Consider the following 18,686-nt stretch of genomic DNA (forward strand, 5'->3'; position numbering starts at 1 on the left):
CCTAAGCCATCAGAAAACAGAGATATTTATATTATGATTCATAACAGCAGAATAATTACAGTTGTGACATTATCAATGAAAATAATTTTATGGTTGGGGCTCACCACAACATGAGATACTGTATTAAAGGGTTACATACAGCATTAGGAAAGTTGAGAATCACTGCTCTAAAGGAATAGAAGGTGTCCCTATAACATAATGTTCATGTGAATTACATTTTATATGTCTCATATGTACACACTCTCTGCTATCATTCCCTTATGGGTTCAAGAAGCTGAGTGTTATAGAACACATCAAAACAATTTTCTCCTGCCTTCAAGTAAGATTTGGCCAGTAGGGACACTGGTCACAAAAACAGAAGTGGGTGTTTGTTCTCTCTTATTTCTTTGGGACAGGCTGTGTTCTTTTGCCTGTCGTGCAATTATGATTCACTGACCTACAGAAATGCTGCTTTCATCCACTGTCCCGAGGACTACAGTTATAGCTGCTTTCTGTGGTTGCTAGTTCATGGGTACTTCTCTACCCTTTGATGAGGTCCTTATTTTTCCCAGACTACTTTTTTTTTTTTTTTTTTTTTTTTTTTTTTTTTTGGTTTTTCGAGACAGGGTTTCTCTGTGTAGCTTTGCGCCTGTCCTGGAACTCACTTGGTAGTCCAGGTTGACCTCGAACTCACAGAGATCCGCCTGCCTCTGCCTCCCGAGTGCTGGGATTAAAGGCGTGCGCCACCACTGCCCGGCATTCCCATTCTTTAAACTGTCCATTTATCAAAATCTTTCCACTAATCTGCTGAGTGCACAGTCTGCTTTCATTGGGTTTTGTCTTACATAGGGTTTCTACTACTATGATAAAACACAGTTACCAAAAGTGACATGGGGAGGAAAGGGTTTATTTCCGCTTACAGTTTCAAATCACAGTCCATCCTGAGGGAAGTATGGATAGGAACTCAAACACAGCAGGAGTCTGGAGGCTGATGCAGATGCCAGAAAGGACAGCTACATACTAGTTTGCTCCTCACGACTTGGTGAGCCTGCTTTCTTTTTTGTTTGCTTGTTTGTTTGCTTGTTTTTGTTTTTGTTTTTTCAAGACAGGGTTTCTCTGTGTAGTTTTGGTGCCTGTCCTGGATCTTGCTCTGTACACCAGGCTGGCCTTGAACTCACAGAGATCCGCCTGCCTGAGCCTGCTTTCTTATCCCATTCAGGACTACCCATCCAGGAGTGGCACCACCCACAGCCAGCTAAGCCCTCTGACATCAATCAAGAAAATGTACCATAGGCTTGCCCAGAGGCCAATCTTCTCCACTGAGGATCCTTCTTCCAAAATGACTCTACCTTGTGTCAAGATGACAGAAAACTAGTCAGCACAGGAGTAAACTGATAGAATTAGTCCCTCGAGACCATGTGCAGGACCAGGTTTCCACAACTTAATACCTTCCCACTCCAAATTAATCAACTCAGTATGATTTTCATTGTTTTCTTATTCAAAATCCAGTCCGTTCTTGTGGAACTTGCTATTTCATTGCAGCAACATAATCATTATGACCAAAGCACTTTTAGACTGCAGTGTATGGTTGCTAGAGCCTGTATTTGTATAATGCAACTTTATCAAAATGCTAATAAAAAGTACATAATTTCAGAAATGTGTTTAAAAATGAATATTAGCTTTGCATCTTACCTCCTTCTCCTTGTTGAGCAACACCAACTGGCTGTCTGTGAGGATGCAGTACTTCCTCTCCCATGATGTTGTCTCAGTGTAGGGTGACTGACCACACGACAGACGATGGGTGGGTGGTCCTTTTACATCTGGATAGCAAAAGAGAAAAACAAATTAACAAACCATTCTCATACCTGGGATATCAGTATTTGAAATACAATATTCTCTAAAGGCAAATTAACAGAAGTTACTCTAAACATGAATCTCAAACTACTGTAACGGCGTAAGGAAGACTTGGTCCTACAATATGCAGAGAAGCTCAAACATCCAAGAAGAAAACTTAGCACAAACTTGATATAGTAATCAACATAGTATTTAAACTTAAACCATAGAAAGCTGCTTCAGAGCTAAACCAATACTACTCAAAATAAAGAAGTCGGGATAACACAGAGAAAAGAAGAAAGGAAAAAGATTTCTAGTCTTTGGACAAAGAGGATGTTAATGTACATTTTGAAAATACAATTAATCAGGAATTGAGTGAGTAGCCAGACAGTGGTAGTACATGTCTTTAATCCTAGTACTTGGGAGGTAGAGGCAGGCAGATCTCTGTGAGTTCGAGGCCAACCTCTACAGAGAGAGTTCCAGGATAGCCAGAGCTACACAGAGAAACCCTGTTTGGAAAAACCAAAAAAAGAAAAGAAAGGAAAAAAAAAAACCTGAGTGAACAAAGTTAAGAGCGGACTGACTACTTTTACAAAAGGGATTTATATTAATAAGAATTGGAATCCCAGCACTCGGGAGGCAGAGCCAGGCGGATCGCTGTGAGTTCGAGGCCAGCCTGGGCTACCAAGTGAGTTCCAGGAAAGGCGCAAAGCTACACAGAGAAACCCTGTCTCGAAAAACCAAAAAAAAAAAAAAAAAAAAAAAAAAAAAGATTCTAAAAGAATTGGAGCTACTTAAACTATAGCATTACATTACCACTAGAGGCCAGTAAGATCTTAAAATGTACAAAACAATTTCCTCAAGGAAAGATCTAAAGATGTATTACTGCTGTGCATCTTAAAAGGTGAGTGTAGCATGAATCTTAAATAGTCTTATTAATTAAATCAAACCTGAGGCCAGTTATTGGGGTGAATGCTGGAAGGTCAGAGAGACAGAACAGGCCACAGCCAACCTCACCTTGCTAGTTCCTCAGCTGATCCTGTTTCCTCAGACTGGAAGCCTCTCAGTCCTCATCCAGAATGAATCTCAGCTGAACTGCTTCTCAAAAGCCTGAATGCTTAACCAGCCAAATGTTTAACCAGCCAAAAGCTTCTAGTTTCTGGTCCTCACACCTTATATACCTTTCTGCTTTCTACCACCACTCCCTGGGATTAAAGGCTCGCTTTCTGGGATTAAAGGCATGTGTCACCATGCCTGGCCATTTCCAATGTGGCCTTGAACTCACAGAGATCCAGAGGGATTTCTACCTCTGGAGTGCTAGGATTAAAGGTGCCACCATTTTCTAGCCTTTGTATCTAGTGGCTGTTCTGTCTCTGACCCCAGATAAGTTTATTAGGGTGTACAATATTTTGGGGAACACAATACCACAGGTGAGGATGCCTAACACTAAAGCAAAATGTGTTAACAATCTCCAAGTACGAATTGATCACTATTACCCTTTGCTCCTTTAAAATTTTTTAATACGAACTGCTGACTCATTTGTACTGTGAAATGTGGGACATACCTTAATAATAACTACATATTAAGTGATTAAATAAAGCTTTTAGGATAGTTCCTTACATATAATAAAAGTTGTTTAGCTACAAAGGACTAATTACTTTTTATGAATATACAAAAACAATTGCTTCAAATGCCTTATTTGTTACTATTAAGATAAGCTACAGAAGCAATCCAAACTGAAGACAGTAGAAAACAAATACCTACAACGGAAAGGCTGTTGCAAATCCTAAATAGCATGTATGAATGGCATTGATTTCAATAAATGCAAATGACTTCTAACTGTCTCAGGTTGTAATTACCCAAATAGCAAAATTAAAGAAGATATGTGTAGAAAGCTACAACTCAATGATCAAAGCTCTTAATACATATCTCTCCTCTCAAATCCCATATATTTTTTGGCTTAAATTCCTAGCCTCTATAAATATATTTAACTATGTCTTATTTTAGGAAGCTCATCAATTCCTCCAAAAAGAAGGTCTAAGAACCAGTAATACTAAGAGTTTGGCTAGACAGAGTACTGACTCATAGGAATTTATTGCCTCAGCATCCTATTTCTATCTGTTCTGCAAAACACATACTAGTTACACACAGCATTTACAGAATCTCCATTCCATACCTATAGCTTTCCCTTTGTTAGTCTAAGCATCTTTATTTAATGTTAGAACTGCATCTTAAATTATTCTGAAGTTTTCCAAAAGTATTATGAAAAACTTAAATACATTCTTAATCCTTTGGAAATGTATATAATATTCTTGTCTATAGTTAAAAGTTATGTCAAAACTGGTTAGAGACATATGCTTTAGACAAATGGGTTACATTTTATCACAATGTAGTAGCCTTAATTCCAGAGTCAACTATTAAGATAACTTAAACACAGAGAGCTAGATCTACATTAAGTAGAAACACAGTAACCTAGACAGGTTTTATTCAAGTGCCTAACATTATTACACAAGTTAGCCATGCATAACCCAAACTCTCCACTGTACTTTATGACTGATACAAGAGCACAATGGCATTGATAGATCTCACCCTTTAAAAATTAGACTTTTAGACACTGTATTTATAACAGAATTCATGTTTCCTGCCAAAATATAAATCTGTATTAGCACTAAACTTAAGAAAACTTAAATTATCTGTGTGATCCTGAGTAATTTTCTTAAGCCTCCCAACATTTTCCCTTCGTGTAGCCTGAATTTTATTCTAGTTTCTTCATGGTATGTGAAATAAGAAACAATAAAGCATATTGATCCCCAGAATCATTTAAGTTCATTGTTAAATGTAGGATGAAAGAGGAAGCATTTTTAAAAATTGGTCTAAAATGAGAGATTGATGACCCATGCCAGAGGCCAATATTGTTTGTTTGTTTGTTTGTTTGTTTATTTATTTATTTTTTGGTTTTTCGAGGCAGGGTTTCTCTGTGTAGCTTTGCGCCTTTCCTGGAACTCGCTTTGGAGACCAGGCTGGCCTCGAACTCACAGAGATCCGCCTGGCTCTGCCTCCCAAGTGCTGGGATTAAAGGCATGCGCACCACCGCCCGGCTAATATTGTTTATTTTTATAGCTATTTCCAGCAGGTTTTTTAAAAAAATATTTTATGAACTATATAGAAGAAGACAGAGAAATAAGTGATTATTTTTGTTCTGCTTAGTATTTCGGGATTAAGATTTAAGAAATATTTTAACAAAAACAAACAGCAACAACAACAAATCCCCAATACTTTTTTTTAAGATTATAAATTTAATTTAGTCATTCTATCACATCCTCTTTCCTTTGGCTAATTGAAAGACTAATAGCAAGGCCTGCATATCGAGAATTACAAGAACAGAACATGGTCAAGTTTTTGCCCTATTCCACCTTAATAGTTCTACCAATCTTCATTTTTGACTCTAGTGACTTACTTCTAATTCTGACTTCCATTTATTTTTAGTACCTACAATTCACCAGAGAAAAGCATAACAGACTTACAAAGAAGATTCTTAATAGCAAAATTAGAAACAATTTTAGATTTGCTATATCCCATTCCTTTGAGAATACTAAAGGACATTACATGCTGGCCTCATTACAAAAATTAAATAATTTTAGAAACATTAAAAAGAATCCAAAGTAAACTCCTACAGAAAGCACTTTAAGACTGAATATTACCTTGTAGCCTTAAAATTATCAATTTTTTATATCAAGATCCCTTGAAACTGAAAAACTACTGAGAATATATTTATATGTGTTATATCAACATGAATTATATTAGAAACTAAAATCTACCATATATTGATATTAAAATACATTTTAATGAAACATAACTATTTTTAAAATCTAAAACAATGACACTGTTTTCACATTTTTCAAACGTCCTCAAAGACTGGCTGAATACAAGACAGACCAGTTCTTTTATGTTTCTATATCCAATTTGTTTCTGTAGTTATTTTGGTTGACATATAAGAAAATCAGGACTTAGATATGAAGGTTGAAATAGCAGTAGTATTTTATTAGTGTTTTTAAATAATTATGGGCATTCTTCTTCAACATAGTACCAAAATCTGATAAGAATTTTTGCAAGAATAAGTAGGAGTCAGTACAATGTGGAATCTGAAACTACAGCAATAAACTTTACATATAAACACCTTAAAATTCACTTGTCTGCAGTTCCTTTTGAGTAGCTCTTTTTACTCCATACGTATGAGTTTATAAATATTAGGTGTTGATCATTTAGAAAAGACTGGCTGGCTGTGATTTCCCATCTTCCAAATGATGATATTTATATACAATAAAAAAACCCTACATTCATCAATCTTCGCAATTGTCTTGCTCTGATCAGAAGTTCTTTGGATTTAGTGAAACTGTCAAGCTCAAGGTAGCAGATAAAACTGTAATTTTAGTTTGGGTCATGAATTTTCCTCTAGTAATAAATGTTGTTGGTTGTTTTCCCTGAAATATCAGCATTATGTCTTTCCTTTTCTGGAAAATGTTTGCCATATAGCATATATGGAATGACCATGATCTGTTGCAGAATGCTATCCTCTGAGCATAACAGCCCTCCTATTAATCAGAATAGTTGTGACCATTTTCAAGAGTCCCCTGAGATAGAGCTTGTTGATTACTGATGTTCCCTCGTAAAAGGAGGGGCTGGGGAAGGTCACTGAAACCACACCTGGGATTCTGGCAACTCCCTCAAGTGTCTCCTGGCTATCTGTAAGCAATTCTGTTCTACTTGCATGTAGCCTTCTGGTCTTGGCAAGTATTCAGACTATAGAGAAAAGAAAGGGTTAATATAGGGGGAAATCCATTTATGCAGGTATGGAGCAGTCATAAGACTCTTGAGTGTAGCTGCTTTGGGGTCCAACATGCTCCTGCGAGTAATTCCTTATCCAAACTCTATTAGTAGCCCCCAAGACTCATTGGTTCCCTAGGCTGAACTCTGATGGAACTATGCTTTGGTTCGTTATTTCAGCTTGATAAGGATGTGGTAAGTGTTCCTGACATTTTCCCAGGAAAGAATTTGTACAACTACCTTTCAGTCTTATGAAAACAATGTTAACTTAGAAAGGGGGTCCTGGGACTCCAGGATTCCACAGATCATAAGCTGGAAACAACCAGCCATGTGTCAATAGGAAGGCAAAGGAAAATTCTAGGAAAACTGGCTGTATGTTATAAAATCAAGTGAGTGAGTAAAGGACTAGAGGTTTTGGCAAATGGGAGATTAATATAATGGGCTGATCTAGAGATGATTATAATCTGCACTAGATTGTTCAAAGTGGAAATAGTAAGAGCTTATGCAACCTATATTTTGAAACAGGAATCAGGACTGGTAATTCTCTAGTGGTCTGTGGTGGAAGAACAGCACAAAAGAGATGAGAAAAAAGAACAAAGAATAGAAATACAAACTGCTAATAAATGCTCATAAAGTAAATTATGTAGTTATGATTCTGCTTTAATTTTAAAGAGGAAGTCCAACATAGTTTTCAAAACAAAAAAAAAAAACAATAAAATCTAAAAGGGAAGCTCATTTACAAAGATTTAGAGCAATCTATTTTTTTTCCAAAGTAATTCAAAATAACATTTACAATACTGGGTTATTTGGTCTACCAGTAAATATAAATTCCAAACTCTGGTCTCCTTCAAATGCTTAAGTAGCTGACAAGAAATGAGTCCTATCTGGCGTTAGCCCTTCCTTGTAATGAGACAAAAGTATTACCATGGCATCTCACACGATAAAGATGAAGCTGCAAGTTTCATTAGGCACAGATAATGCCTAATGAAACGTAACTTTCCCCTCTCATACTTAGGGAAATGTAAAAAAAAAAAAAAAAAAAAAAAAAATCACAAAGAGTTAGTAAATGTGATTGGACACTGAAAGAGAAAAGGACAAGTCTAAGGCCCACGCAGTAATGCCCCCCCCCAAAAAGAAATGCTGTGGGCAATATTTTTGTTTATCATAATTTCTTAAAACTCACAAAAGTTGGTTTTAAATTAAATTAAAATTTTCATGTGGCCTTTCTTTATTTCAAAGTTATAATTTTAGGACATAACCAACAAGATCCACTGTTAAGTTACTGCCTTTCAGAGTACGCTTTATAGGAATTTTACAGCAACTCTTTCAGGCAATAGAAACCCTAACGTTTCAATCAATCTCAATGCCTTCTCATCTGCTCTTAGTGCGCTTAAAAAAATAGAAAAGGAAAAAAAAAACAGTTTTGGGGAAATTTATCTTAGAGATTTTTAATATGTCATTAAAGAAAAACAATTCAAATAAATAATTATCATAACCTGTTGAGGAAATGTAGATCTATATATTTATTTAGGTGTGTTTTAATTTTCATACCAGAGCTCACCTGGCTTAGAAAATGGCATATTCTTATAAACTCTGAAATTCAATGAACACGTTTTGGGTTCCAGTCTCAGAGAACAAGAAATACTTTATGAAGGCTCAGATTAGGGTGATTACTTATTATAGAAGTAAACATAAAGGAATAGCTTTAAAACAGAGCAATGCTCCTTAAATTAGCGTAAAACATTCACTGCTTTAAATATACAAAGAAATATATTTCTTTTGACCCAAATTTTCAAAATAGTTTTTATCAATATTCATAATACATTTAGCAGGCCAATTTACAAGATGCATTTTTAGAAGAAATTTTCCCGACAGATATTAAAATCCTTGTCACACAGCTTTAAAAATATGTTCTATCATTGATAGTATTCTATAGGCAATTTTCCTCCACAGTGTTGAGGACTGAACTTAGGGCTTTGTGCATGTTAGGCAAGTGCTTTATCACTATGCTACATTCTCAGTTCCTAGAGACAACTTAGCAATGGCAATAATTAGAGCATGCTTGCTGCTCAGGAAGTCTACAAGATACTGAAGATAGATGACATAAGCATTTTTAATTACTGTATTAATGGTGTCTGTTTACAACTTACCATAGGTATCATCAATTTGATCTCTTTTATATTTATGTTAATATATGTATGTACACATAGATGCAGGGGCATGTATGTGGAGGCCAGAGGTTATCTATCTCTATCATTCCCCACTATTTTTTAGATTACATTTATCTCTCTGTGCTCATGTACACACATGTGGATCCATGCCACAACGAACATGTGGAGGTCAGAGGACAACTTGTGGCAGTCAGTCCTCTCCCTCTACCACATGGATCCCAAAGATTGAACTCAGGTTGTCAGGATGCACCATTATCCACTAAGCCATCTCACTGGAACTCCACCTTACTTTTTGAGACAAGGTATATTACTAAATTTAGAACTTGTTGATTCACTGTGTTAGATGGCCAATAAACTTTAGGGATCTGATTGTGCCTCATGTCCCCAAGTGTTGGAAATGCACATACATGAAGCCATGCAGGGCTTTTACATAGGTGCTTGGAACTCAAACTCAAATCTGCATGCATGTACTTTACTGACTAAACTATCTCCCCCCAGATGTTGCTTTGGAAAGGAGGCTCTGCTTTTGTTTCCTCAAGAATCAAGAGGCTATGGATTTATTCCAGGTTAAGATGGATCAGGTTTGACCAGCCAAGACCCCCTGAAAGGTCTCCGATGACAACATGGCCCAGAGGTTCCCACATCCAAAACAGTTTCATGGCAACTGGCTCAGACAATGCAGCCTTACAGACTATTCCAGTCAGGACTTGACTATAATCCTAAAATTTTCTTTGTATCCCCATAAGAATACAGTGCCCTTTATCAGCAAGAAGTAGCCTAAAATACTATGCCCACATCCTCAAAAAATGGATTATGGATGTTTGTCTTTATTTAGGTCATTGATTACAAATTGTTATTGGTCACAATCAATCTCTTTCTAAAAGAAGAAAGGGAGACATGATATAGAAATATAGGATAAATATTTTACATTGCTATAGATTTTAGTTTATTGAAATAAATTTAAAGTTAATTTTGTTATACTGTATGTATATTTCTACACTTGTTTAAAGTATTTTGTTTGTGCAACTCACTTGAAATTGTAGTGTATAGTAGAAAAATACAGATAAATAGTCATCTATGACAATCAAACTTAGAGTCATGTTAGTTAAGTTTTCTAGGTCTACATAGATATATTTCAATTAGGTAGGAAATCTTCAAATACTTCAAAGACCTACAGAATATGGCATTTAAAATGTTTTAACAACTTAGACTTTCTGGACAATGAGACATGTCTGCTCCTGGCAGCACCAATTTACTTCAAAGAGAAAGATGGGTGTTGAAGACACTCCATATGGAGTTTATTTTCTTCTTGGCAAAAATAGCCATTTGGGTAAGAAACTGTTTTTGCATGGATTGCTTAACAAAATGTTGTATCAACTGGACATGCAGGACCCATAGAAAGGTGATCACTGAAATTTGCAAGGCAAGATGGACCTTCAGGTTCCTGCTTTACAGAAGAAACTGCCAGACATTCTACAAGACACACACACAAAAAAGTGACTGAGAGACTAGGCCTATGGGTTGAAGATGGATGCCCCAATGCTGCAGAGGAACTTTGGATGACTGTCCAGGCAGGCATCTGTCTCTGTCGTTTGTAGAGCTTTGGAAGTTGCTTTAAATGTTCTTCCTGTTTACTTAGGTAATATTATATCCTTATGAGGTCTTTGATGCAGTTGAAGACTAGATAGTTAAAATTATGGTTTTCCTTGGTTATGATAAGAGATAAGGTAGATATTCTTGGACTCACAAATATAGGATAAATAAAATATTTTCTTTAAATTTGCCAAATATAAAGAGACTAGATATTGTAACTGCAATTCTTGCTTGATATTTGTTTTATTATATATAATTTTACTATGTTAAAGTTAAAACTTTCCTTTTTAATTAAACAGAAAAGGGGAAATACTGTGGGATAATGCTTTTATATACTGGTTTAATAAAATGTTGATTGGCCAGTAGCCAGACAGGAAGTATAGGCAGGATAAGAAGACAAGGAGAATTCTGGGAGAGGAAGGCTGAGTCAGGAGACACCAGCCCACCATCTAGGGAGCAGCATCTAATGGCACATAGGTAAAGCCATGGAAAACGTGGCGACATACAGATTAACAGAAATGGCCTGAGTTTAAGTGTAGGAGCTAGTCAGTGGTAGGCCTGAGCTAATAGTCAAGCAGTTTTAATTAATATAAGCCTCTCTGTGTTTACTTGGTCCAAGCGGCTGCAGGACAGGCAGGTGAGAGAGATCTGTCCTGACCATGGGCCAGGTGGGACACAGAAAAACTTCAGCTACACCCAATTTTCATTGTATTTTATTTTTTTAAGAATGTTATTTTATTTTTTTTATTAAATTACATGTATGGGAGAGGGGGAGGAAGGCATAGGGTGTGCACCTCAGTGCAGTGCCCTTTAAGGTCAAAAGAGTCTTTCAGATTCCCCAGAGCTGGAGTTACAGGCAACTGTGAGCCAACTGACCTGGGTGTTAGGAACTGAATGCTGGGTCTTGAGAAGAGCATATGTGCTCTTAATAGCTGAGCCATCTCTGCAGCCCCTCTCCTTTATTCTTAAAGCAGAAAAAGAAAAGTCAAATCCATTCAGGTCATTAATTTTTCTCTTCATTACTGCCTACTTTCTATCCTATTGAAACGTCAGAAAGTATCCTGTTACCAGAACACCTAAATTTTGTCAGAATGATAACACCTGTTACCTGTGAACTTTGCTTTACCCTGACAAACAATGAAACTGTGGGGTAGTATATTACATGCTAATTTATACATACCAATGGACTTAGTGCAAATTTAAACAAAGATCTATGCAACTTAAAGAATAATTAAGACATTAATGATAAGCCAATACACTTAAGATATAAATTCATCAAATCAAAAATTTGTTTCTACATTACTGAAAACTCACTATGAGATCATATTATTTATTAAAACAAATTTATATTGCATCTTTGAACCTTACAAAAATCATGTTAATTTACTTCTCAAACACATAGGCGTAGTTTCCATATTACTTGAACACTGATATCTAGTCAGCAAGTTCCTATGCTCACCATTACCCTTCATAAGAGGAGAGGGGAGTGATAAAAGAGAGGGGAGAGGGGATGAGAGGGGAGTGAGTGCATAGTATACTTCTTTCTGGTAATTTCCCTTAGAACACTTGCAGTCTCTCTGTAGCTTGACTCTCAGTCTCAGCAGTAGGATAACTCAAGCACAGAAATTCTAACTCTGCTGTACCACAGGATGAATGAGTTCTCTATTAAGTATTAAATTCTGCGAAGAGAGAACTTGGTTTTGGTGTGTGTGTGTGTGTGTGTGTGTGTGTGTGTGTGTGTGTGTGTATCACATATGTAAAGAAGGAAACATCTGAATAGCAGAGCTCACGCAAATGAATTTCCTATTATTTATGTATTTTTAGATAGCTGGGATTTAAAGCAATTCCTATGATGTTCCTACCTTGCTTCACCTATATCTTTGCCTTAGTTGTATACTGCCCCTGATCACACATGCTGTCAACAGCAGGCAGAGAAAATCACACGCTTGTCTTTCACTTCTCAGACATGCATTAGGAAGATTAAGTCCCATAACTCCCACATTGGGTCAAGCACTGCTTAAGCAACTATATGACCTTGATAACTAAATTGAGTTTATGAATGATGTCAATGTCAAGATGATAAATGGCAGTCCATTGCAGTCTATATTTTAATTGCAATAGATCATATACACCTATTGTTCTTATTAAGTTTCTTAAACAGAAAAACAAAAAATTGCACAAAACAACCAATTTATATTTTAACTCTAAGGGAAAAACAGTCCATATGCAATTTTTCTTAAAGTATTATATTGTGTTAATTGAAGTATAAGAAAATACTAGTCTGGTTGTTTAAAATATGACCATGATGTTCTATTATTACTAAATGACCAAAACTATAGGTCCTTTTTGAGCAACACATTTCTTACAGGTAGAAAAATGAACTATACTAAGAATCTCGAAAGCATGTCACATGCATTCATTTTATTATATTTAGTGCCTCTTGCTATATTAATAATATAGCCCACACTTGTCTCTATTTAAGTTGACTCTCATCAATTTTTCTGTAGGGGCAGATGCTCTGGAGGAAGGCTAGAGCTTGCAAAGGAATGTGATTCTTAGTGAGGAGAGGAGAAAAAGAGTAAGTGGTTTATCAATATTGAGCTATCAATGTCTGGACTTTTAAAAATGGCTACACAGCCTGCAATGTGACATTATCTCTACATAAGAAGGCAGACAAGCTGGGAAGGTCTGGCAACATTAAAAATCTTTTAATGGCTCTACCTGTCTCTAAAGCACAGTGGCAACTGAAATAAAATTTGTATGCATCTTTCCTAAATTGTAACCTGTTTGAATCACAAGTCAATGTCTTTTTTTTCTTTTTGTTTTTGGTTTTTTGGTTTTTTCGAGACAGGGTTTCTCTGTGTAGCTTTGCACCTTTCCTGGAACTCACTCTGTAGACCAGATTGGCCTTGAACTCACAGTGATCCGCCTGCCTCTGCCTCCCAAGTGCTGGGATTAAAGGCGTGTGCACCGCATGGCGATAACAAGTCTTTTTTAATGAATCCAGTTAAAGAACAACCCAATTCAATGAGCTTTGCTCTGATGCAGTACACTGATCTGAATTAGAAGTGAAAAGTCATTCTTCTTTACAAAACAAATAACAACAACAAAAACTTCAAGAAGGAGAAAGGGAAGAAACACCTACAGTAGAAGTCTACAAAGCAGTAAAAAGCAACAATCAGCTTTTTCTTTGTGATATATCAACATAAGTATATAGACCAGACATTCTTTTTTTTTTTTTTTTTTTTTTTTTTGGTTTTTCGAGACAGGGTTTCTCTGTGTAGCTTTGCGCCTTTCCTGGAACTCACTTGGTAGCCCAGGCTGGCCTCGAACTCACAGAGATCCGCCGGCCTCTGCCTCCCGAGTGCTGGGATTAAAGGCGTGCGCCACCACCGCCCGGCTTGACCAGACATTCTTAAACCTAATCCATTTCTGAAAATGTGCCAGATGGCAAATCTTAATACAACAGGAAGAAGCAGTCTATGATTTTAAATGAGAAAATAAAATTTAACAAGTTCATATAAAACTATTAATTTCCCCAAAACACTGAGTATCACTAATGTTCTATGTAACTAATGTTCTATGTAAAGATTTCATACTAAAATGCCAACACAAATTCTTTGATGTTTAATGAATGTGTTGGTAAGTATAATTATAGTATCAGATACATGTTCTCATTCTATACTGCAAACATACTATAAGATTAATAAACAATGATTTATTAAAGATAGATGATGAATGTTAACATTAAAAATTAAACAGTTTATAAAAAACCAGCACTAGGCTGGAGAGATGGCTCAGAGGTTAAGAACACTGGCTGCTCTTCCAGAGGTCCTGAGTTCAATTCCCAGCAACCATGTGGTGGCTAACAACCATCTATAATGACATCCGATGCCCTCTTCTGGCGTACAGGCAAACATGCAGACAGAACACTGTAAAATAAATGTTAAGAAAAAATAAAATAAAATAAAAAACAACCTTCCTCTAAAAAAAATAAATAAATAAAGGAACAGAGTTGATTATGAACAACAAAAAAACAAAAAAAAACCCACAAACAAACAAACAAAAAACAAACAGCACCATGAATGGAGTTGTCTTTGCTTTTCTCACAAATAAAAAATGCAGATGCATGGTACATAAGAACTCCTGCATGGCCAAGGTTATATCTTGTCTTTCTGCCTTTGGTACCTCATTAGTGTTTATCATTTCTTCTCAGGAGGAGCTTTCTCACTCCTCCTAGGCTTGCATATGTTATAATTATTTTAGAAGACGGAAAGACTGAAGCCAGGTATGGTGGCTCACTTTTATAACCACACCATTTAGGAGTTTGAGGCCAGCTTGAGCTACACAGTAAGTTCATGACTAATTTGGAACTATAAAGTGAAGCCCTATCTTAGCTGGCTGGTGGGCTGGCTGGCTGGCTGGCTGGACGGAAAAACAGATATTGCACAATTTTTTAAAAACAAAATTATAAAAAAAAAAAATCCTTTAGGGAAAAGAGTTGATATAGGATAGTGCACCTACTGAATATGCTCTCATCCAGATTTGTGAACAATCTGTAGTTTGGGGCCCAAATACACATGTGGATTCCTTTTAGTAATACTTGACTATTACTAGTTTATTTAAGCTAAAACAAAACAAAACAAAACCTCTCAGTCAGTATAGTGAATATTTAGATAATGAAGTTAAAGAATGAAGATACACATTCACACTACAGAGAATAAGAAAACTGAATATAAGGAAGAAATAATGTGTGAAGGTCACAAAGGAGAAAAGGTAAAAATGAAAGTGTTGTAGTTTGAATAAGAATGGCTTCCACAGGCGCCTATATTTAAATACCTAGTGCCTGCTATATTTTAAAAAAGGGTGGGAAGGAGTCACACCATACAACAGGGCCCACATAGGAGGTTGTATGGTGTTGATATCTGTTTTTGTTTTGTTTGTTTTTGCTTTTTAAAGACAGGATCTCTATGTGCAGCCTTGACTGTCCTGGAACCTGCTCTGTAGACCAGGCTGGCCTCAAACTCCTAGAATCTGGCTGCCTCTGCCTCCCCAGTGCTGAGATTTAAAGGCTTGTGCCACCACTGCCTGGCCTCATTTATATCTTTTATACTATCCCACTAGCAATGCTTCCTTGACTTCTGTGAACTATTATAACAAACTAGCAAATCTGAAAAATGGTACATGATAGAGCCTCTGATTTCTGTACTCAAATTGGTCTTAAGTATCAGAGGCCCAGGAATTGAAAATGGCCTAAGAAGTAGAGGCAGAATTACAGAATTTAGCTCTTAATCTGTAGAATCCATGACAATAATAGACAGGTGCTATCAAAATATAATGGAATGTAGAGCATCCAGTGGTGTCCAAAGATCGGCAAAGTTGACTGTCAATAGACTGACTATCTAATCTATCTATCTATCTATCTATCTATCTATCTATCTATCTATCTATCTATATCTCTGGTGTGACAAACCAGTGTAACAAACTATTCTTCCTTTAGCAAGTAATGTTACCTTTCTAAATTGTTTTTTCAATTTCCTTCTTTTATAAGGGAATGACATCATGACTGTACATCTAAGTTGAGAATTTTAAAACCTAATTTAAAGTAAAGGAATGTTTTACTAAAGAGAATTTGTCTGTAAAGGCTGGATGGATGTGGTGGCCTATAGGTAAGCCTATTATTTTATGTGTGAATAACTGAGTTACTTAAAAATTCAAAGACAAGTAGAAAATAAAACTTCTGAAAAAGTTGAAAGTTAATAACTCTGTGAACATAGGTTAGATGAAGGTAGAGTTTGAGTGAGAGTAGGAAAGCTAAATGTTCTTTATTTTCATTCATGTAGCCTGGACCAATGCATCAACCAATTATACTAAGAATTAAACTTTTTTAACAATATCTACTTTAATAGCTAGGTCCTGCCAAATTACAAAATGGTTAAAAGGGAACTCCAAAATTATGGTGTTTAATGTCAACCTCATGGATAAAAAAAGGAAACCAATATTAAAGCCCTCAATACTTCTATAATTTCATCTTTCTTCCATGGTGCAGACTTAAAGTAATATAGGACTACCAACTTTAAGTGAGTCTTTAGAGGTGTAACCTTATCTACTATTATTTATAACAAATGGACTAGGACAGTACCTATTTGGGGGTAGTTTAAGTCTATTTAAAGAACACAGAGATCTGTAAAGAAAACCAGTTATACTTATAATTCCAGCACTTGGCAGGGTGAGGCAGGAGGATCATGACTTTGAGGCCTGCCTTATATGCTACAAAGTAAAACTTCTCAAAAGGAGGGTATCATAATCACTATTCTATTATTTTGAAGAGATACCATAACTAATGCAACTCTTAGAAAAGAAAGCATTTAATTGGGGGCTTGCTTACAGTTTCAGGGGTTTTTAGTCTATTATCATCGTGGCAGGAAGCATGATGGTGGAGCAATAGCTGAGAGCTACTTACATTCTGATCCACATCCTTAGAAACATTGGGCTTGGCATGGGCTTTTGAAACCTCAAAGCCAACCCGCAAGTGACACACTTCTTCAACAAGGCCACACCTCCTAATCCTTCTAATCCTTTCAAAGAGTGCCATTCCCCAGTGACTAAGTGTTCAAATGTATGAGCCTATGGGGACCATTCTTATTCAAACCACCACAGAGGGAGAAGCTGATTACAAGACTTCTACTTATCTTTATAAATAGCTAAGTAGCATTTGAGACATCAGGTTGAAACCTGAATGTCTCATGTAACTCTATGGGTTTGTGTTTCTCCTGTACGATAAATAATAGAGTGCTTTACTGTGCCAGAAGGTGATACTAACTGAAAGAAAAGTGGCATGTCCTTGGATTATTACAGAGCTGCGTGAGTAGCACAATTCAGTACATCACTGATTTTCAGCATACAGAAATGCTTTGCAGAAATGCTAGAAGAACCTACCAAAGAACAGAACTCAGGCAGAAAGAGGATCTAGGTTAAATTGGAGCCAAGGCAAGACCTATATCCCCATCTTAGATTATTTGATGACGGAACTTCACACATTAGAAAGAGGTGAGAGTAATTTCTAGAACATAGAGAAGTGGTCAATAAATGTTACCAATCATGTTATTGTTGGTCAAAAACAACAAGATCAAGAGCTTAAGAAAAGGTGTGTAGGAAGCCAGCTACATGAAAAAGAATCTGTGTGTCTCTTTTCAACCGTGACTCCTAGTTAAGACCCTTTGGACTCTGAGTATTCTCAGCTGTAAGATGAGAACAACTTAGTTTCAACCTCTCAGGGATATAGTAGGAATTGATGACAAATATAAAGCACTAAAAATAGTGCCTGGTGTTTTTAAATCCTCAGAAAGATGAGCAGCTTGTCTTTTTACTTTATACAACTAATACAATGAATTTGTTTGGTATTCCTACCAAAAAATATTAATGCTAAAAACAGAGTAATACATGTATGTAAGAGAAGAACACCGTTTGAATCTGAGTAATTGTCAGGAGTTTATGATAAATATAAGCACATGGTTTTCTGTTTTTTGTTTGTTTGTTTTTAAATATACTGGGGAAAAATACTGCACAGTTTGCTTTACCAAAAGAAAACTCCTCTGATTCCATCAAGTAGATCTTGGTACACTACTGCACCAAAAAATGGTATATCATTCTGAATGAAAATTTCACAAGGGAAGAACAAGTAGCTTAATAATCCACCAACTCCTCTTAGATGAGAGGAAGAAAGGAAGATGATGAAAAAGGAAATCTTTTTAACAGTGCTGCTTCTCACCAATGACTTCCAAACTTCTCAGCCACATAAGCCTCTAGGCACAACACAGATGACAGCTATACTTGGAAAGAGTAACTAATCCTAAACAAATTTCAGTTAGTACAAAAAAAAAAAATGTGTGTACGTTTCTCAAACATAAAGCACTGAGAAATCTAGGGATAATATTATTTAAGTTGAATCTAAACTCAAATGATTAAAGATTTTCACTCCTTAAAATGAAAGCTCCAAAAACACACACAGACAAGTGAGCATGTGTGTGTACATGCACATGCTTGAAATCCTAAAAACTATCTCAATTTCTCTATACATCCAAATACAAGATATTCGTTGTGTGGATCTATACATATATTGCGTAAAAGCACTGAAATAGAAGCACCATTAGTATCAAAAACAGTTTGTTTCCAGGGTTACCAAGACCATGAAATACTCTACACTTATGCAATGCCCCAAAACAGACCTTCCTACCAACACAAGAAGCCTGTTCACTTTCTCTCTTAGGCAATTTCTATCAGAGA

At 36.2% G+C, this 18,686-nt stretch overlaps 1 protein-coding gene across 4 annotated transcripts in view; it reads right to left on the bottom strand.

The window, feature by feature from the left end:
* The window catches only part of Rasal2 (RAS protein activator like 2), a 309,127-nt gene that overhangs the window by 167,768 nt on the left and 122,673 nt on the right, over positions 1–18,686 (bottom strand). For all 4 annotated transcript variants that reach the window (XM_052737303.1, XM_052737302.1, XM_052737301.1 and 1 more), the window contains exon 2: positions 1,672–1,799. In XM_052737303.1, the coding sequence (XP_052593263.1) occupies positions 1,672–1,799 (128 nt within the window). The remainder of the gene's footprint in view (positions 1–1,671; positions 1,800–18,686) is intronic.

Source organism: Peromyscus californicus, unplaced genomic scaffold, assembly GCF_007827085.1.
Source record: "Peromyscus californicus insignis strain IS unplaced genomic scaffold, ASM782708v3 Scaffold_14__1_contigs__length_90479793_seg_2, whole genome shotgun sequence".
NCBI classification, from domain to species: Eukaryota; Metazoa; Chordata; class Mammalia; order Rodentia; family Cricetidae; genus Peromyscus; species Peromyscus californicus.